The sequence below is a fragment of the Sinocyclocheilus rhinocerous genome, unplaced genomic scaffold (genome assembly GCF_001515625.1).
Source record: "Sinocyclocheilus rhinocerous isolate Xijiao unplaced genomic scaffold, SAMN03320098_v1.1 scaffold1682, whole genome shotgun sequence".
NCBI classification, from domain to species: domain Eukaryota; kingdom Metazoa; phylum Chordata; class Actinopteri; order Cypriniformes; family Cyprinidae; genus Sinocyclocheilus; species Sinocyclocheilus rhinocerous.
This window is the reverse complement of record NW_015654052.1, coordinates 298,442-317,505: the sequence shown is the minus strand read 5'-3', so window position 1 is coordinate 317,505 and position 19,064 is coordinate 298,442. Positions and strand designations below refer to the sequence as shown.

The 19,064-nt window shown below is 35.7% G+C and overlaps 2 protein-coding genes across 9 annotated transcripts in view; both read left to right on the top strand.

Annotated features, from left to right (window-relative positions):
* Positions 1-10,117, top strand: part of LOC107716581 (oxidation resistance protein 1-like) — a 56,640-nt gene extending 46,523 nt beyond the window's left edge. For 5 of the 7 annotated variants that reach the window (XM_016523063.1, XM_016523066.1, XM_016523067.1 and 2 more), the window contains 7 exons: positions 785-953; positions 4,209-4,289; positions 7,244-7,363; positions 7,632-7,784; positions 7,948-8,043; positions 8,379-8,452; positions 8,533-10,117. In XM_016523063.1, the coding sequence (XP_016378549.1) occupies positions 785-953; positions 4,209-4,289; positions 7,244-7,363; positions 7,632-7,784; positions 7,948-8,043; positions 8,379-8,452; positions 8,533-8,668 (829 nt within the window). In that variant the 3' untranslated portion in view covers positions 8,669-10,117. The remainder of the gene's footprint in view (positions 1-784; positions 954-4,208; positions 4,290-7,243; positions 7,364-7,631; positions 7,785-7,947; positions 8,044-8,378; positions 8,453-8,532) is intronic. The other 2 variants (XM_016523064.1, XM_016523069.1) reach the window with 2 other exon arrangements.
* A 4,818-nt stretch (positions 10,118-14,935) lies between these two features.
* The window catches only part of LOC107716580 (zinc transporter ZIP4-like), a 13,389-nt gene continuing 9,260 nt past the window's right edge, over positions 14,936-19,064 (top strand). For both annotated transcript variants that reach the window (XM_016523061.1, XM_016523062.1), the window contains exons 1-4: positions 14,936-15,258; positions 16,115-16,414; positions 16,519-16,702; positions 18,048-18,196. In XM_016523061.1, coding sequence (XP_016378547.1) covers positions 15,058-15,258; positions 16,115-16,414; positions 16,519-16,702; positions 18,048-18,196 — 834 coding nt within the window. In that variant the 5' untranslated portion in view covers positions 14,936-15,057. The remainder of the gene's footprint in view (positions 15,259-16,114; positions 16,415-16,518; positions 16,703-18,047; positions 18,197-19,064) is intronic.

Sequence of the window (19,064 nt, the reverse complement as noted above, 5' to 3'; positions counted from 1 at the left end):
ATTCGTTGATATTTGTGATATCACAAATCCCGGAAAAGAGTCGTTCGTTGTAGTTTTTGAAAAGTGATTTCTGTTAAATAAAATATCTCCTTTTGAAGTGCACTTTGAGCTTTGTAACTTTGCAGATCTTTTTTATGCTCAAACAGCAACATTACAGACTAAAGTTGAAAAAGTGAAAAAGCATAATAGGACCCCTTTAAATTAGTACTGTATTTCCAAACCTGAAAAGGTTATGGAAATTTATGACATATTTTTACAAATCATGGAAATGTCTCTAGTGAATTATGATGTTTTGGGGTTATGCTTAGTTCCAAAATATCACAAATTCTTTGTGAGGGCTATTCTTTTTTTTTTTTGCTTTCAATAAATAAATCTAAAAATCCTTATCTAGTAATTCTAGTAATCACCAATTACTGGAAAAATGTAAGAGAATTCATTGATCATAAGTATGGGAACCCTTTTTATTAATTGTGATTAATAACGATTTATTAATTGTGCAGAATAAGACCAGATAGATATGTTAGTGCATTAATTTCTAAAGGACATAGCATAGCATTTTTCATTAATTTGAATCAGGGAAAATTTATTATATATATACATTTTATATAAAAAAGATTTTAGAACTGTAAAATAAATTTATAAATAAACAAACAAACTATTTACAGGACAACTATCTCATTAGAAAGAAGCAGGATGCCTACGTGAATGAAAAGCTGGACTTGAGGAGGTCCAGTTATTTCTTAAGAGTGAATCTTGGCCGTTTTTGTATGTTTGTTTCCTGTAGGTCAGACCACCTATATGCGTTCTTTGTCCAGTGGACCCCTGATGTGTATGGAGAAGGGTTGTGTGGACTAACGCGGGAGCCTGGGTTTGTAGTGGTTAAAAAGAACCAGGGCGCTGAAAGCGGAGAGCATGACAAACCAGTACCTGATATCACATTCAAAGACTGGGAGGTATGAACAACAACTGCTGTAAGATAACAAGCCTTAACCTGGTAGCCAAAATACTACTTAAGACTAAAAACTAAAAATGCAAAGCCTACAGTATATATAATGCATTAATGCAATTTGATATATCATTGATTATTTTAATCATTTATAACGTGATTTATTTGATTGTCATAAATAGTAATACTTCTGTTAATTCATGCATGTTTTTAATTGAAATGCATGTATTGTTTGCTTTGATAATTATGCTGATGTCTTCGTTGTGATTGTGTTGTCATAGACATGTGATCATGAATATGCTTGCATGATGTTTATGTTCTCTCCTGAACCCATGAGCTTGTTATTCACAGCAGCACTGGAGCTTGTGTGTGTGTGTGTGTGTGTGTGTGTGTGTGTGTGTGTGTTTCTTTCAGAGTTCATGTCCTCTTCAGCAGCTTCAACCATGTTTATGCACATACTAACATTTAAGTATTGTTCCTGTTGCCAGTCATTGTCAATGTCCATGGAATGTCTTGTTGCAGTGTCTTATTTTCATAATGACATCTTTTCCCTTCAAAGGACGTGATGAACTGGTATGTAATGTCCTTTCATTGTAATGTGTGTTTGACTTGGCTGTTACTGAATTGAGTGTACATCTGCAAATGGACACAATCATTTCATCATCCCTCTTAAACTACTTAAAGACTCCAGTGAGCAAGACTGATAAATGTAAATTATGCTTTTTATTGTTTTATAGTCAAGGATAATTACTGTAAACACTCAATGAAGAAGATAAAAAACATGATAGTTAATTGCCCAATAGTTTAGAATAATTAATATCTTCTTGGGATCCAGCAATTAATTTGTCTATTTGTACAATTGTACATTTAGGTTCTGGTAGAAGACACCATATCATAATGACAATACCAATGTTATAGAACAATGAAATACTGTTAAGGTAATATATTAATATATTTTTATTATCTTTAAAATCTTTAATCTTTTCTTATGTGGCAGGGATTTAAATATTTAATTCAAAAATGTAAAACCTTATTTATTTATTTATTTATTTTCTTGCTTGCTTTCTTGCATCTTTTTAACATTTCTGTTATTTTAACTTTTTATTTTATTGTATTTTGCTGGCTCTCAAGAGGATGTCTTCTAGGCTATATAAATGTGCATGTTTATTTATAATGTCTTCCAGATAGCTATTTGACTTTTTATAAAATATAAAGGGAAGGCCACATGAGTTCATGCTTTTCAGTTGCCCTGCCATCCCATTGGTCCCTCTAGGATATAAACAGCACAAAGCCTCTAGTTCACTTCTAAGAGTGTCTGTACCTCTGTGGGTCCATGTGGATACTTAATAGTGGATATACACCTGCATGTCTTGGGGCTTTCTGCAGAAGTAATGTTTTTCTCCAGAAGAATTAAGGAGGGATGTCAGCTGATGCCTAAATACAGCTTTGACCTGGTAAAGAAAAACCTGCCCTGTAGTTGTAATGTTTGTGTGTGGCTGAGTGACTTGTGCTGGAGTGCACTTGACATGCACACTGAATAGTGCGAGCATTGCAAGCAGCTGTTGCTTTCTAGGCTTGGAAATTGATGTCATTTAGACATGATGACAGTAAATTCTGCAGCCACTTGTTTTTGCAGTAGCCTAGCATACTCCTATAAAGAACGCAGTTGCATACTGTGTAGTAAGTATAGTATTTCCTTACGTGCATAACATGTGGTTAACGCAGCTCTGGTTTTACAGTAAATGTATCAAACGCAACGGACAGCGTTGTCAGTAGTTTTTCCACATGGAAAATTGCGACTTCGAATGTTCCCCCTTTAAAAGTTTTGCGTTGTTTCTGTTAAACAGCTGAACGGATTGCAACGAAATGAAACCCAACGCATGGTTCCCACTACGCCTAGCCGTTTTAAACGCAAGTCTATTTTAAACTTAACATGCCGCAAACCAGCCGCTCTTATGGCACGAGATGCTGTAAATGGCAAGACGCAACGCAAATCGGAATTTCTTCTTTCGTCTTTGTGCAGCACCGCTCCAGTCGCTATTATAAATCGAAATGCCGCCTTCATCATAAAAGCTCTTAGAAGAAAAACTGTGCTTGGTTGTTTTTATGGTGAAAGCTGGAAGTGCATGTTAAAAGAGCATTAACATTGTATGCAGTATAAAGCATGCTTTCTGCTTTTAGGAGATAAATCCCATGGGATAAAAAGCCCATCACTAGTAAATGCATTACTAGTGATGGGCTTTTGGATATGTGAGGTTGAACAAATGAACTTAAGTAAGAGGAGCAAAGAGTTCTGGGCAATGTGTTTTTCATTACCACATTACCAGACTATTTTATCAAAATATTCAGTTACAGAAAAAATGTGTGTATATCTGTATTTGTTTTCTGTAATACAATAATATATTATAGTAAATTATTACAAAATATTATATATAAGTAATGACAAAATACGTTTACAACTCATCAAATTAACCGGTTTCAACTTAATTTTTTGATTTATACAAAACTCAACTTTATTATTATTATTATTATTATTATTTACGTCTGCTTAATATAACAAATTATAATTTATGGAATTTTTATAGTTTATATTTATGAATGTGTTTGATTTAAAATACAGTAAAAATGGTAATTGTGAAATTTTATTACAATCTCAAATTACTGTTCCTGACGTGACTCTTGACTTACTGTTTTTTGATCAAATAGATGGAGACTTTCAAAAACATAAAAAAAAAATTGTTTTCATTATTCCCTGATTTAGATATTGGGTAGGCAGACAACTGACCCATAGCCACAACTGTTCAGTGCTTCAGCATTGAAAACGCTGTTTTATGTTGTTTGGAGACATGACATGCTGGTCTGGGGAGGTTGTTGCAGATTACGTGTGATCTGTCTTTGAGACAGTGCTGTTTGATCTTGAGATTAAGCTGATTCATGGCACATGAGACCTGGCCTGAGTCTGACTGCAGTTCTGATGCAGCTGTCTGTGGAAACACATGGGTCAAGTGGTATTTAAAGTGCTTTTCCCAGTCAATTAGTTTTCATTTATTGCAGTTTTTATTTTGGTCTTGTCATTTAGGTTGTGCAAAAATAAATAAATAAATAAATGGCTTGAATTTACTAACATGTCCCTTCCTCCATCTCCAAGTTGATCAGTTTAAGCTGCAGAGGAGCATACCAGATAACTTCTCTCCCCTCACATACTAATTTTTGTATGCCAGGCAGTTTCTCATGCAACCCCACTATTCTGTCTGTGCATTAGGTAGTTTCTGTGACTGAGTACTACCGGAGGATAGATGCGCTAAACAGTGAGGACCTGCGCTCGCTCTGCAAACGTCTTCAGGTGCCACATGCTCAACTCCACACGGAAACCATCACAAAGGCCACAGCATGTCTGTTGATCAAGGAGCATAAACTTCATTAAACTCAACAATTAGGATACTGTATGAAAGAATCAGAGTGTCAACATATTAATCAGCACAAATATGATTTTTCACAAATTGAATGAAAAAAAGACTATCTACTGTTTGATCTGAATCTGAATGAATTACAGGCTGTTTTACATAATTTGTTCTTCTTGATCAGCAGATTGCACTGGTCTTTATGTGGAGTGTGGAATAATAAAACTGGCCCTGAGTTGACATACAGCCATTTTTATATGAAATGACACTTAAAAGGCTGATAGAATTTCTGCAATAATACTGAAATTGGATATCTGTCAACTGGCATTTCCATCTGGATGACAGGATGGGTTTTAGATGGCTTGAATAAGAGGAAGCAATAAATGAAGCAATTATCATAGTCTCATGCTGTCCCCTAGAGACCATTCCAGAAGGGTTTGATCAAGTATCTAAAAGTTGTTGCATTTGACTGCAGTGCTTGTTCTGACTTACTCTTCAGACAGCAATCATCACACTCTTAAAGTCAACATGACATTACTATTAACCCTGTTTGCTTTATTAATACACTTACCTGATCTTACCGTGCATGATTCTTCACTGCATGTTATTCCAACTATTTGTTTTGTTTTTAACATTCTAATCAAATTGTAATCTTTTGTAATAATTTGCTATATATTATATTATAGTAATTATACATTTGAGCTGTTTCGTTTTTATTGCTTGCACTGCTGTTGTATTAATAAGTCATTCCACATTGACACCTGCAAGTTATTCCAATAAATGTTTTTTAATTAATGTAATTTTGTAATTACTTACTATAATTTATATTAGAAACAAGTATACTGTAATAATTATTTTATATATTTTTTGTCATTATTTTTTATTGCTTGCTGTTTTTATTATGTTATTTATGGTTATATATATATATATTTATATTATAAAAATAAGAATTTGCTCCTCCTATTTTGCCTGATGTTAACAAGGCAGTGAGGGTTAATGTTAACTATGTAGGCATTGTTAGATGCCAAGTATTGTAACTATACTGCAGTCTAATTGTTATTGCACTTATTTAATACTTGTCTCAAATTTTTATGAATTATTTTTCCTTGTTAAATATCATGTTTTAGTCTGAAATGCTTTATATTGCGGAAGAGAAATGGTTTGTGAATGTCATTTCATGTTGACTTTAAAGGAAAAAACATTCCTGAAAGTGTGTTGATGAGGTCTCACTAACCCTATTCCCTGCAAACATGAAAACAGTGCAAACATCCAAGATTGTTATAGCCTTTACTGAACATATTGTTATAAATATACAAAAAAATCAAACAAACAAAAAACACAGTTATCAGCTCCAAATCTGATGTTTGTTGATGTTGAATTCTTGGCATGTGATCCTTGGATATTTGCCTTGGTTTGCATTGCCGTTGGCGAACTACCCTGTTTTCCTGCTAACCTTTATTCCTGTGCTTAACTACGGTTATACTTTTCATTCCTTAACCTGAGAGATAAGCCTTCCTGAAATAAGACCCCTTGGTACATTTTCCTGCCAGCCAAACCTCTCTGGCCTCCATCCATCCATCTTTCTCTGTCTACATCAGTTGGGTTGTACTGATGTAGAAGCACACATTACCAGATTTAAAGCCTGATTTGTCTGGCTGATAAATGTGTGTCTCTGTAAGCTTCACTCCTCACGTCCTGTAGTGTTTCTTTCTCCTGTATTGAGCACTACTGTTTTTGATTCCCTCTGTGGAGGGGCATGAGACTATTTCAGAATTTTGCAGATGTTCTCTTACTTTGAGAGTACTGTATACATGGCATATATTTAAGAAGGCTCCGATTATGTTATCTGATATGTCTGATGCCAGTTATCTGGAGTTCAGTCCGAAAAAAAAAAGTCATTTGATTGGATAATGCATGAGAGGGCTGATAGATAGATAGATAGATAGATAGATAGATAGATATTGTTTGTATCGTAAGTTACTCAATATTAACTTTATTCGACTGCTGTATAAATGAAAATCATACAAAAGTATCTTGAAAATATAACTTTTTGAAATGACAATAACTATATTGTGATAAATACCATTACAGATATAGATATAACGAATAAATGAGACCGATAAAACAAACGATAGATAGATAGAACAAACAATAGGATGAACAAACGATAGAGAGATCGGTTCGAATGATAGAAAGAACAAACAAATGATAGATGGATAGATAGATAGATAGAATGAACAAAAGATAAAAAGAACAAATGAACGACCAGGAGATAGAACACACTAACGAACAATAGGTAGAAAAGAACAACCAAACAATTGATAGATAAAACAAACGAATGATGGGTAGAATGAATAGGTCGAACGAATGAACAAACGATTGTTGGATAGAACGAATGATAGCTCAAACAAAAGATAGAACAAACATGAAATAATCAATGAAATAATGAACAAACGATAAAACAACAAATGAACGAATGATAGAACAAACAAACTAACGAAAGAGTGAATGAATGAAGGATAGATGGAACAAACAATAGATTGAATGAACAAATGATTGAACGAAAAGTCGACATTCATGTAGTGATATTTCAAATAAGCTGAATGAATGAACAAACAAATGAAAGATAGTGAGCGAATGAAGAATAGATTGATGGAAAGAATGATAGATAGAATAAACGACAGACAGACAGATGGCCACCCCTATGGCCGTAACATTTTAGGTCAAGCAGAAGGGTCATATTTTAAAGTTTTCTAAAGAAATCTAACCATAAATAAACAGGCACAACTCATCCAGATATTTGTGATTTCAATGTAAGAGAATGTTTGTGAAATTTAGGGAGAATCAGATAGTGAGATCATGTTTATCAGCTCTTTTTCTTTCTATTTTTAATCAGATCACTACCAAGGAAGAGGTGAACTCCAAACACATGGTGAAGAGTGACCCAGAACCCGAATCATTCAGGCCCAGTCTGAACGAGCCTAGTGTCCTGCTGCGACCTGATCAGATCGAGAAGGCAAGTTATAGTTTATTTTGGGTCCATATCTATATGTTGACCTTATCATATTTAACTCCGATGCATCTCATCTTTTGGCTAGCTCTCATGGGACTCTCGTGGCATTTTCATTATCTACCTGTGCTATTTCAATTGTATAATTGGCTCCCAGAAGTCCTTGTTTTTATTATACATTTGCTTGAAGTTACTTCCAAGTGCCCTTTCTGTACTGTCCTGATCTTTTGGGGCCTTTCCTTACTCACTTCTGGCCTGTAACCCCAATCCTCAGCTGGCCAAACACCTCCCCCCCAGGACGATCGGCTATCCCTGGTCTCTGGCATTCAGCACATCCAAACACGGCATGAGCATCAAGAGCCTGTACCGCGCCATGCAGGGCCAGGACTCCCCGGTACTTATGGTGATCAAGGACAGTGATGGACAGGTATGAGCTTGAGCTTCTGGGCTTTAGCTGAAGTGTGTGGTTTTACATAGATTGTTTTCGAAATTTGTATATGTCGATTGTGAAAATTGCATAGACTTCTAAAGCAGTTTAACAGCACGAAATTAATCAAATATTCAAACAATCTTTGGCTTATTTTCTGCAGCTGTTTGGAGCCCTCGCTTCAGAGCCATTTAAAGTCAGTGACAGCTTCTATGGTACCGGAGAGACGTTCGTTTTCACCTTCTGTCCAGAATTTGAGGTGGGGAATATTTGAATTGATTAAGTACACATGTAGGTCTTAGATGGAGCAGTACCTGAAAGTTTTACTAATGTATATTAGAGGTTCTAATAGTAGACAGTATGAATAAAATATTTTTTATATGAAGTGACGTGACATGTGGCCAAGTATGGTGACCCATACTTGGAATTAGTGCTCTGCATTTATTTAAATATAATATGTATTTTGTATATTGTATTTTATATTTAATTTAAATATAATATGTATTTTGTATATTATATTTTATATTTAATTAAATATATAATATATATATATATATATATATATGACTTGTAACATTACTTGAACCTTTCTAGGTCTTCAAATGGAGTGGTGACAATATGTTCTTCATCAAAGGAGATATGGACTCCTTAGCTTTTGGCGGCGGAGGGTATGTAAGATAATAAGTTGGCATATTTCATTTTTCAGTGACATATAGTGTATAAATCAATTTTTATTTTCTACTTTTAGGGGTGAATTTGGGCTGTGGTTGGATGGTGACCTCTATCATGGCAGAACTCACTCATGTAAGACCTTTGGAAATCCAATGCTCTCGAAAACGGAGGACTTCTATGTGCAGGACATTGAAATATGGGCCTTTGAATAACACCCCAAATCCCCAACTCACGGACTCGGTACACAGTAAGGCGGGTATATGAGGCCACATCACTAGACCCCCATAACTGATTGAACACCCTCCACTTGGCTCCTAAGAAGCCCTGATAGAGGCAGAGCAGATATACAGCGTACACTGTCCTTCATTTCTGGAAATGGTCAGCATGGGTGGGTGTTCTTCGCTGGTGTCCCAGTGAAAGTTTCTTTACCCATTTGCAGCCTGAGGTCCTCTAGTTTTGAGGATAAGGTAGGGCGCTAATGGCTTTTCCATAATGTTGTAGAACTTTCCAAGAGAAATGTAGCTCCAGACCTTCCAAGGAGTCATAAAACTCTGGGTTTTCAGTCCTAATACCTTCATCACCTGTAGCATTGCGTCTATTTCAAGCACTTTAAATATCTAACTTCAAAACCCCCGTTATTTATCGGTGTCTGTGCGCTCACACGGGTTCTATGTAATCAAATGCCATTACTTAATGTAATATTCAGTACCGTGTTGCTGTAAAAAGGTGGAGTAACATGCAAATTCACGTGTGGTGCCCTTTTTATATCAATATGCTTTCCTGCAAGTCCTTCGTTCTGTCCGGGAGTGCTGTAGTTATGCCAGGAGAAAAGTGTTTGTCTTTTAGGAAGCCATCTGAAGGAGTATATATACATATATAAATATATATAGCAATTATATATTTATACCTTTGTTAGTGTACTGTGTACATAACTACTTCCCATATTGCTGTTATGTGTGACAGTAAAATGCTTTGCACTTCTGTCCTTGAAGTATAATCTCAATTGTACATTTTCCTTGTAAATTTGTTCCAATAAATGCATTTCTATATGCACGCAACATTAACGCTAATCTTATGTGAATGTGGAGTTTTCGTCAGGTAACCGGTCTCTTGAGACTGGCTCTTCTCATCAACGGTAACCTCGGAACCGTATATAAGGTGACCTGGGCATTTAAATGACTAGTGCAGCCAGAGCCAGTCTCCAGGGCTTAAGGATGACTGCTGTCAGTGATCATGAGAACGCCTGTTACTGCAATATTTACAAAGAGCCTCACAAGAGGCTCGTCGACACACAAGTTGTTAGATAAACTGTGAAAATTGATGGGGAATTGGCTCTTTTAGCAGTATTCTGACTTGAAGTTTAAAGCCAAGAGATAGCAGTTTCCCATTGTGGCCAGCTGAAAACATGCCCAAACATTTGACCCGACTGCGCGCGTCTGTTATCAGAGCAGGCGTCTTGCTGTGACGGTCTGATGCTCTCTGCATGCTGCTGTGGAATCGTGGAGCCGAAGGACTCAGACTGCACATTCCTGGTCTTCCAGTGTTTGATGCCCGTGTGGAAGCACAATGAAATATTAATCCTCTTGAAGATCCCTGACAGATTATGTATCAATGTATTAATCACAATAAAATCTATGTAATAATGGTGTTCTGGTGGTTTTGTGTGTGTATGCATGAAGGAGAGAGACATTGAAAGTAAAGGCGCAGTCACATTTGTTGATGCTCGGCCAAATTTTGCATGCAAAATCCAGTTTCAGTAGGAATCCATGCAATTGAGAATTTTGCATATGTAGATTTCACATCAGGCTCCAAATGCTCTCTTGAATTCATCACATTGACCAAGAGAAAGCTGCTTGGCTTGAAGGTGACCTCTGACCCTATTGGGCTTTGTGCATAGCTGCAATATTGACAATAAACAATTTTGCCCGCACACAATTTTGTCAAAATTTCTCCTTTAAATATGGTCACATTTACATTGCTCATCAAAATTCCACATGCAAAATCCATTTTTATTTGGAATCCACGCGAACTCATCGCATTGACCAATAGAAAGCTGCTTGGTTTGAAAGTGACTTCTGTGTGAGCAGTGCTTCATGCATCGCTGTATTGATTATGGACAATTAACCCTTTTTTGCCCATGAAATTTCGTTGAAATTCCACTAATGTGATCACACCTTAAAGCAGCACTATGTAACTTTTTCTGTGTCCAAAATTTGCAAAATGTATATAATGAGCGAGTACATCATGAATTCATCTTCCAAACCGCGTTTTTGCCTTATTCCGAATCACTACGGTACACTTATAATAAGTACTTATATTTGGACTATTGTAGCCTGGTCGGGTCGTCACCGCTGCGGAGTAACACATACCTGCGTGAATCGCCATAGACATAAATTTAGAGAAGTAGCTCCGGTTGGAATGTTCTTCCGCGGGATGTGTGCAGTTCTGTTTATTAACCCATAGAGCGCCAAAAGTTACATAGTGCTGCTTTAAAAGGAATTATTCACACAAAAATTTAAGTTGTTTTTAAGAAACAAATCAATTTTTTGACGTGAGAGGACAACAGGGGATGAACATTTTCATTGGAGGAAGAGTTAGATTATGGAAGTGAAGGTTTAAAGTTAAAATGTGTTCATGATGGATTTGTTTCTTACAAACATGCAGCTTTTTACTTCACAAAACGTGAATTGATGGACTGGAGTGGTGTGGATTACTTGTGGATTATTGTGATGTTTCATCAGCTGTTTGGACTCTCATTCTGACGGCACCCATTCACTGCAGAGGATCCACTGGTGGGCAAGTGATGTAATGTTAATTTCTCCAAATCTGTTCTGATGAAGAAACAAACTAATCTATGTCTTGGATCATTGAGGGTGAGTCAATTTTCATAAAAGTGGACTATTCCTTTAATCTTGAAGAATTTAGAAAACCGGATAAACAATGCTTTCCTACGAAGGCCAAAACCAGTATGCTAAATATGCCACCACTGGAACTGAATTTTTTTCCCTCAAAGGTTGATTGTATATTCATTTTCACATTAAGTTTTCTCTGAATGTTAGCATAATTGAGCCAAACTCCTTTGTCAGCACACGGGTCATAGTCTAAGAGACCCGTTTTTCACAAAATGTTTAGTTCTGTATTTGATCTGTATTTGTTACCATGACAAAGCCACAAAACCATAATCTGCTGTTTGCTTTGTCCTGTTTTACCTCTGCCTTGACTTTCAAGTACACTGCGTACAATGCTACGCTAAAGAAGTGACCACTCGGTGTCATGGGGCAGGGGTTCAGCCTGATGATGATTGACACAGATGTTAGAAATAGTATGCACACAATAGTTATGTACATTTAGAACTACATGTTTGATTGTAAAGAAATCTGAACCTACACAGAAAATAGTCCAACTGGTCCAGAGGCACACTCCCCTCCCAAACGAAAATAGCACAAGCAGGCTCTTCAAAGATCTAATATTGAATCTGCAAGAACATGATCTTTAACTGTCTGGCGATATTAAAATCAGCAAGTGTTTATGGCTTTAATGGTTCTATTCAGTGTACAGCGGTCAATTACAAAAGAGGCCGGTCTCTGAAGATGTACGTTTGGCTTGTGGTAGAGAGTTCCCTCTAGTGGATGTTTTCCCAATCACCTTTCCCAATCACCTTTTAATACACCATGTTGAAAATATGACCTTGTCATAGTTCACCTTCAGTAGCTGGTCCCCATTGACTTCCATAGTATGGAAAAAAAAACCACTATGCAAGTCAATGGGGACCAGCAACTGAAGTTGAACTATCCCTTTAACTCCAAAAGCAAGAAGCAGATACTTACTCTCTTGTGAAGCAAACAATTCATGCAGCGCCTTTGCGAGAACATCTCCCACAAATGAACGAGACGCCTTCCTCTCCCAGTGGAATTTCTTTTTAGGCCATGGAAGGGGTAAAATAATAGCGTTTTCACATATTCTGATTACAAAACATTTAATCACTGACTCCAATAGAAGTGCACTGGAGCACATCTTCGTTTTTTAAATTAAATTTTTTTTAAATATGTATTAATTCTGTTCATTTGAATAAAACCCTAGGCTTTTAACCTGCAACAAGTCCGTGTTGGCACTGAGATCCGGAATATTCTGAAGCAGACTCCTCCAAATGCTGGCATAGAGGACAAGTTAGATCTATTTGAATATAATTTGGGTGAAACACTTTATCTAAGTCTATGACATAAAACATTACAGCACTTAAAGCGTATAAAGCGTCTTTGTAATAAAAGCTATGTACTATCATACAAGAAACTGCCACTGCTGCAACTCTAACATCTTGTTTCTATATTGAGCAGTTATGTGGTTTATTGACAGGTGATGAGGGCAGGAAACTTGCCGGCATGAATTTCTGATGATTATTTTGTACAGCCAACAAAAACGGACTCTTTAAGTGATCTATCAGGCACAACAAACCAAAGTAAATTTGCTAAAAAAAAATAAAAAATTGTATAATCCATATTAATCTGATGACATTATATCAGCTCATGTATGTGGATTGAAACCTTAGTTTTATGAAACATCTGGTTGATCATTTTAATATAAGCACACATAAAGGGATCCTGTATCCCAATCCTGTATGAGTTCTGTTGAGCAGAAAAGAAGACACTTTCACAAACAGTTCCTAGTCCCCATTGACTTCCATAGGAGAAAAATAAAAATACAATAAAAGACCAGAAACTGTTTGGTTACCCACATTCTTCAAAATATACTCATTTTTGTTCAGCAGAAAAAAGAAAGTCATACAGGTTTGGAACAACTTGAGGGTAAGTAAATGATGACAGCATTTTCTTTTTTGGGTGAACTCTATAAAATAAGTTCTTCTTGTCAGTGGTATCTTCTGACCTGGCAGTTGTGGACGGATCTTCTCAGTCATGTATTGGCTCAGGTGTTTAGGCAGACGTCCCTGTATGTCCACCAGAACACACGTGTCAGTAGATCAGAATCAGTCCATGGCAGCTCAGATCTAGCTCAGCACACACTAGATGGGTTTGTACTGAGGAGAGTTCTGTGGAGGCAAACCAATGCAATAAATAGTGTTACATTTAAATTCAAAATACAAAAACCAGTGCTAAGGTTTCCATTGTTTTTTTGTTTTTTTTTTGCTTATGCTTTTGAAGCCACCCAAGTTTATCACTGGTTAACATACAATACTTTTGACATCGCAATTCCTATCTTCCTCTGAGCCAGCTTACAACTATCAATGTTAAATTCTCAGCTAATTTTCACAATTATAAATGATGCTGAAGACATTATTTGAACAAACATCAAGTATGTTAGTTATTAAAAATACTTGCAAAAACATGCAAGACGCATATGTTGACCTTACTTTGACCTTACCGTGGTGAAAAGGCCAAAGGTGACCTTGCATCCATCTCGCCCAAGAAACGCTGATAGTGAGGAGCCCAAACCAGCCCCTACAATGATGACAACAGGTTCTGGGGCAAAATCTCCAAGGTTGGTGGTATTATTCTGTAAATAATAGATAAATAGTAGATAGACATAATAATAGATAATAATTAATAAAAAGTAAAAAATACATAAATGAAAAATAAATAAACTGATATTAATAAAACAAAAACGAATTGAAGCATAATTAATTATGGTTCTGAGGTCTTTTTTGAAAATCAGACAATTTTTGGTTTTCAGTGGCATGTGGATTGTGGCATATTGCAGAACATGACGCAGTATGTTGTGGCACCTCCATAATATGTAATGTTTATATCATTTTTCTAAACATTTGTTTTCTCTATGTAATTTACTTTATGTACTTGAAATTATTACATTTCAAGTAAATACACCAGTTTCTCTACTCTAAACATAAGAACATATTTAATAATTAATATAATAAAAATATTTAGTTGGTGAGTGGGGACACTAGCATATTTATTTTGGATCTGTTTTATTATACCCTACATGATTTTGAACGAATTTTAAAAAGCATACAAAATAAACGTCCAACCAGATCAAAATATGGCCTTTTCATTCCATTTTATTTCTACTTCGAATTATATATAATTCTGCATTCTGTTCGTAATCTCAGTTCACTGTCAGATACTTCCACAGCCTACAGGGGGCGGTATATACATTAGACGTTGAACAAATCCTTTTGAAATGAAAAATGCAATAATTGTACAATTTAAATATGAGGACGGCATACATACATATTAAAAATATTCCAGCAAGTGAAAAGTATTTTTATGTTTATATAATTTGTATTTTAATAAAAGAACATTGATCTAAAGGTATTTTTAAGCATTTAAAACAAACATATTTGCTATAAAACTTAAAATCTCTCTGTCCTACTTTTGCTGATGATTTATTAAACTTAGGCAACAAACTGCGAAAAAAAACATTAAATATTGTTTCAATAACTCGAAGCCCTCTATGCAGATGAAAGGAAGAGTTTCTGTTGACCAATCAGCGTTCAGTGTGGAGGACAACAGGAGCTTTTACATGAACAGGTACACGATCACCTGTGTGAGGAGCTCTGAAGCTCTTGTGTGAGTGTTTGTGAGGACAGTCTGTCGCCGCAATAAGAATAAGGACAAAACACACACACACCATGGAGACTGGAGGAGTTTTATTTCTCTGTGTGACCTGCCTCAGTCTGTTTACAGGCGCGCGTGGTGGTAAAAAGGACATTTACGCGAGAATTGTGGATTTCGTGTCTCCAGGTGAAGAGTTCCTCACGGAAGATGCGCTTCTCTCGGTGTTTGAACTGCTGCAGAACCGCGTGCAGTGCTCCGGTGTGTCGTGTGGAAAGGTAAGACGGATTTGTTGAACGTGGTTTGGGTAAATCGAGGTCCACCTGAGAGAATCGTATAGCTACAGGTCAATGATGGTCAAACAGATGTAAGTTTTTTTGAATGAGTCACACACACACACACACACACACACACATATATATATATATTTAAGACCTGTTAATAAAAAAGAAGAAAAAATTGTTTTAATGACATACAGCAGCGAGGGTCTACAGGGGTCTACTGATTTTTTGTCACATAGAAATAAACAATGGCCTCCTGAATGTTGTTGTGTTGTTTGCATTATACTGATTTTGGACAAAAGTTTGCAAAATATTATTAACAATTAAAATTTTGAAAACAAAACAAATAATACATTAAAAAAAAAAACTAAATTATTTTTCCAAACTTCTTATTCCAACATTTATTTTTCCTGAATTTCAGACTTTTAATGTTGATTTTCTTTCTTTTTTACAGTCTCCAGGTAGTGCCTACATATATTACATGTTATAGATCTGTTATGAAGAAGAGAATATCTCATGCATTGTGCCAAGAACATGTCCAGCTCATATTTTACCTCAGAAAATAAAAATAGTTTCTGACAATAGAAATTGTTTTTATTTTATTTTTTTTAAAGAAAATTAAGCCTTTTTAAGAATCATTAAGATTTGTCTCTACCAGCTAAGCACATTTTATGTAACATCTCATGACTTCTTCATCACAAGAAGTATCTGTTTCACATTTGTGAAAGCCAATTTGGCACACAAGCTTTAACTGCAAATGTGTTCCAGTTTTGCTTAACTTAAGATATATTAGACTCCTTCATATTTCATACACAGAAATCTGGAAATCGCTCTCTTTCTCTCCTGTATACAGTGCCTGTCTGTTGAACATCTGCACCAGTTGTTGAGTAATTACAGCAGCTCACAGGGGCTACAGATGGAGGATTTCTTCACGATGGCCCCTGGATGCTGTCTGTTCCTGAGCGCTCCGCTAGAGACCTGCGGGGCCGTACAGGAGGGCCGCTGGGTTGAGGAGACCCATCACTTCATCCAAATGATCGTAGGCCATGACAACACCACCAGCAGTCATAATGAGATCAGTGCCGCAGAATATGAGGGTTTGGAGCAGCTGTTTGATGAGATGGAAAAATACTATCAGCCAGTCACACATGAGGTCAGTAACCGCAATGTAGGGTTAAACTAAAAGTGCTAATCATTCTATGTATAAGTAACATGGTCATTAAGACACATCTGTCATTTGTTTGTCCACATGTTCAGACCTGTCTTTCACTAAAAGACATCCTGGAAGAGAGCGATGATCATCACGTAGAGCTGGATGCTGTTTTCGGAAACATCCTCTATCATGCTTTGCGTGGAGACTGTATGAGATCACTTCCTGAGCAAGAGTTCTTTCTGGATTACATCTTCAGCCATTTTGCCTCTGATAATCTTACACTTCATGGTATGACTGTTTAATAATCCTGATGATGTTACATTAACCTTAAATGCATTTCATGTTGTTGAATTTGGTTTTATTTTAGTAAAATATTCAAGTAAAAATGTGTTTTAATGTGACAGAATCAACCTGAATAAATAGTCACACCAATGAAAGTAATGGTAATACTTTACATTAAGGTTCCATTAGTTAATGTTAGTTAATGTATTAACTAACATGAACAATACATTTATTACAGTATTTATTAATCTTTGTTAATGTTAGTTCATGAAAATAAAGTCGTTTATTTGTTAGTTCATGTTAATTCGCAGTGCATTAACTAATGTTAACAAGCACAACCTTTGATTTTAATAATGCTTTAGTAAATGTTGAAATTAACATTAACTAAGATTAATAAATGCTGTAAAAGTATTGTTCATGCTTAGTTCATGTTAATTAAAGTAGTTAACTAATGTCAACTAATGAACCTTATTGTAAAGTGTTACCAAAGGAATTTTTAATACTCAGGTCCAGTGTTATTTTAGTATAATTTATATAATATTATAGTTTTTATTAATACTTAGTTTTTATTTTTATATTTGTAGTTTTTTATATTTTATTTCAGTTAAAGTTTAAATTTGTGACAATTTTTTTTTATAGTTTTAGATTTTAAATGTTCTAAAAATATATATTTTCTTATTTAGTATTTTTGTCTAGTTTTCCATTACAAATATCCAAACATACTTACATCGAAATACATTTAAATGGAAACTGGCTTAAGTCAATCAGGTCTTGTTTTCTGAAAAAATTTAAAAATTAAGTGAGTTTAATCTTAAAACAAGAACAATATCCGATAAGAAAAATAACATTGATTTTTATTTGAAGTAGGTTTATTTTTCTGACCACACTGACAGATATTTTTTCTTGTTTTATGCACAAACTCACTTACTTTTGATAAATTGTTCAGGAAACAGCACTTAATCTTAAGTCATTTTGCTTCTTAAGTAAATAATTTAAGTGTAGGTATTTGCACTGGACAATACGAGTAAGAAAATTATTTTTTCAGTGTAGGCATCTTTGTTCTTTATTTATAATATATTTATGCATTTGGCAGATGCTTTATTCTAAGCATTTAGAGTAAAACTTTTATCAGTTCATGCATCTGGACTGGGAATCCAATGCATAATCTTGGCTTTTCTAGCACAAACAGTTAATATGCAACTTAAAAAGGTTCTTCTGGCTGCAGCTTCATGTTTTTAATACTTGTTCATGTTCTGTAGATTTCCTGAAGTGCTTTTAAGCATTTAAGTACAGTATTTGGTTTAAAGCTGAACGTTTGTATTCTATTTTTAATGATCCCATTGTTACTCAGATTTTGAAGAGCTTCTGAAGACGCTAAACCTGGGCAGAGATGAACACGACCATGATGACGCCCACATTGATGATGAATCCCACCGCAGTGGACCAACCCCCATACAAAGTCATCAGGACGATCACCATAACAACAGCAGTTGGGACACGGTAAGATACAGCAATGTTTGCTCGGGGCATCATGAGAAATCAATGCATGCTGCAGAAATCAAATCATATGGAGTTTGATGAAGTGGACAATCATTCAGCTGGGCAATAAATTATTTTGAGGCCTGTACATGACATATCAACATTAATAAGTGATGTTTAGATGTCTTGATGGATGTTGTGACAATCTGAGACCATGCAAGCTGACCGCAATGAAAGTGACTGAAGCCAAAAAAGAATTATTGTAAAGTGCCCCTATTATGGGTAATGAAAGTTCATATTTTGGTTTTGGGAGTTCCCAACAACAGGTTGACAGGCATGCAAGATCAAACAACACTTTCATTGTCTTATAATATGCATTTATTTTTACCTTACTTGCTCAACGACTCCCAAACGATTCGCTCAATGATTCATTTTTCCAAACCCCTCCTTTGCGTGACGCTAATCTGCAGTGATTGGTCCGATTGGTCTCATTTTCATTTCATCGTGCCTGTAATGCCTGATAAAGCAGCGTCTGTGAGCGCAGTGCTGCTTTGTGTACAGCATTACCGAGGAAACAGCTATTTTTTACCGCTCCAAAAGCGGCACCTAGTTGCAAAGAATGAATTTGCATTTTCATTCAGACCAGTGCGAAAAGACCAACAAGTGGACAGGCAATATGCTAATGTTTAATGTTGACGTCAACATGAAACAGCTTGGGATTCGTTTTAAAAACGACTGGTTTCAATGATTCAGAGTGGACTCTTTCTTTTGCGAGACATTGGGCCTCATTTACGAAACGAACGTAAGACAGAAAATTGGGCGATGTGTCATTTCAATGCAAAACTTGGAATTTATCAATATGGACGTGAGCGGTGGCTACGATCAAATC